This window comes from Sphaeroforma arctica (assembly GCF_001186125.1).
Source record: "Sphaeroforma arctica JP610 unplaced genomic scaffold supercont1.13458, whole genome shotgun sequence".
Lineage (NCBI taxonomy): Eukaryota > Ichthyosporea > Ichthyophonida > Sphaeroforma > Sphaeroforma arctica.
This window is the reverse complement of record NW_014027100.1, coordinates 1-653: the sequence shown is the minus strand read 5'-3', so window position 1 is coordinate 653 and position 653 is coordinate 1. Positions and strand designations below refer to the sequence as shown.

The 653-nt window shown below is 40.1% G+C and overlaps 1 protein-coding gene across 1 annotated transcript; it reads right to left on the bottom strand.

Annotated features, from left to right (window-relative positions):
* Window positions 1–54: 54 nt before the first annotated feature.
* Window positions 55–652, bottom strand: SARC_18059 (hypothetical protein; the record flags this gene model as incomplete). Its single annotated transcript, XM_014287857.1, has 2 exons — window positions 55–206; window positions 509–652. Coding segments are annotated over 2 exons (296 nt in total), but the record flags the coding sequence as incomplete, so codon positions are not given.
* Window position 653: the final 1 nt, after the last annotated feature.

Below are 653 nucleotides of genomic sequence, written 5' to 3'. Positions count from 1 at the left end.
CTGATTATGTATATGAATATGTATATGCATATGCAAGTATATATGTACATGTGGTCATAAAACGCGTACATGTTCTACAACGCACTCACCGGGAAGTTTGAAGTAGTTCTGACAAGTCATAACTGAAGGAAGTAAGCTGTCGCACGTGTCAACATCGGATCGCACACGCACTACCGTTAGCGGAGGTGTCAGCGCAGCAAGACCCCCTGTCATATGAAAATAGACACAAATTATAGACATTTGAGATATCGAAGTACAACATAAGATCACAATAACTATTGTCAGTTTATAATTGTCACTAATAGCCAGTACAAGGGTGGAGATGCATATTGAAAAAACCCATTTTGTAAGCCATGCATGTATACATGTCTCTGTACCTATGTAAATGCGATATATAGGACAAAAACAAGTACTTGAAAAAGAAATATTCGTATATATCCATATGCACTTATACATAGCAATATCTGAGTGCAAAAAGGCAGTTAGGAAACATATGCGATCTACTTACCAACGGGCAACTGGGGGGCGCCGGTCACAAACTGCAGAAACTTGCGTTGCTCCTCAGAGCTATACTTGGAAATGACGTTGAACAGCCACTCCACCGGCCGACTATAAACAAGAAGGGAGAAACGTTCATGACTAGTGTATACATA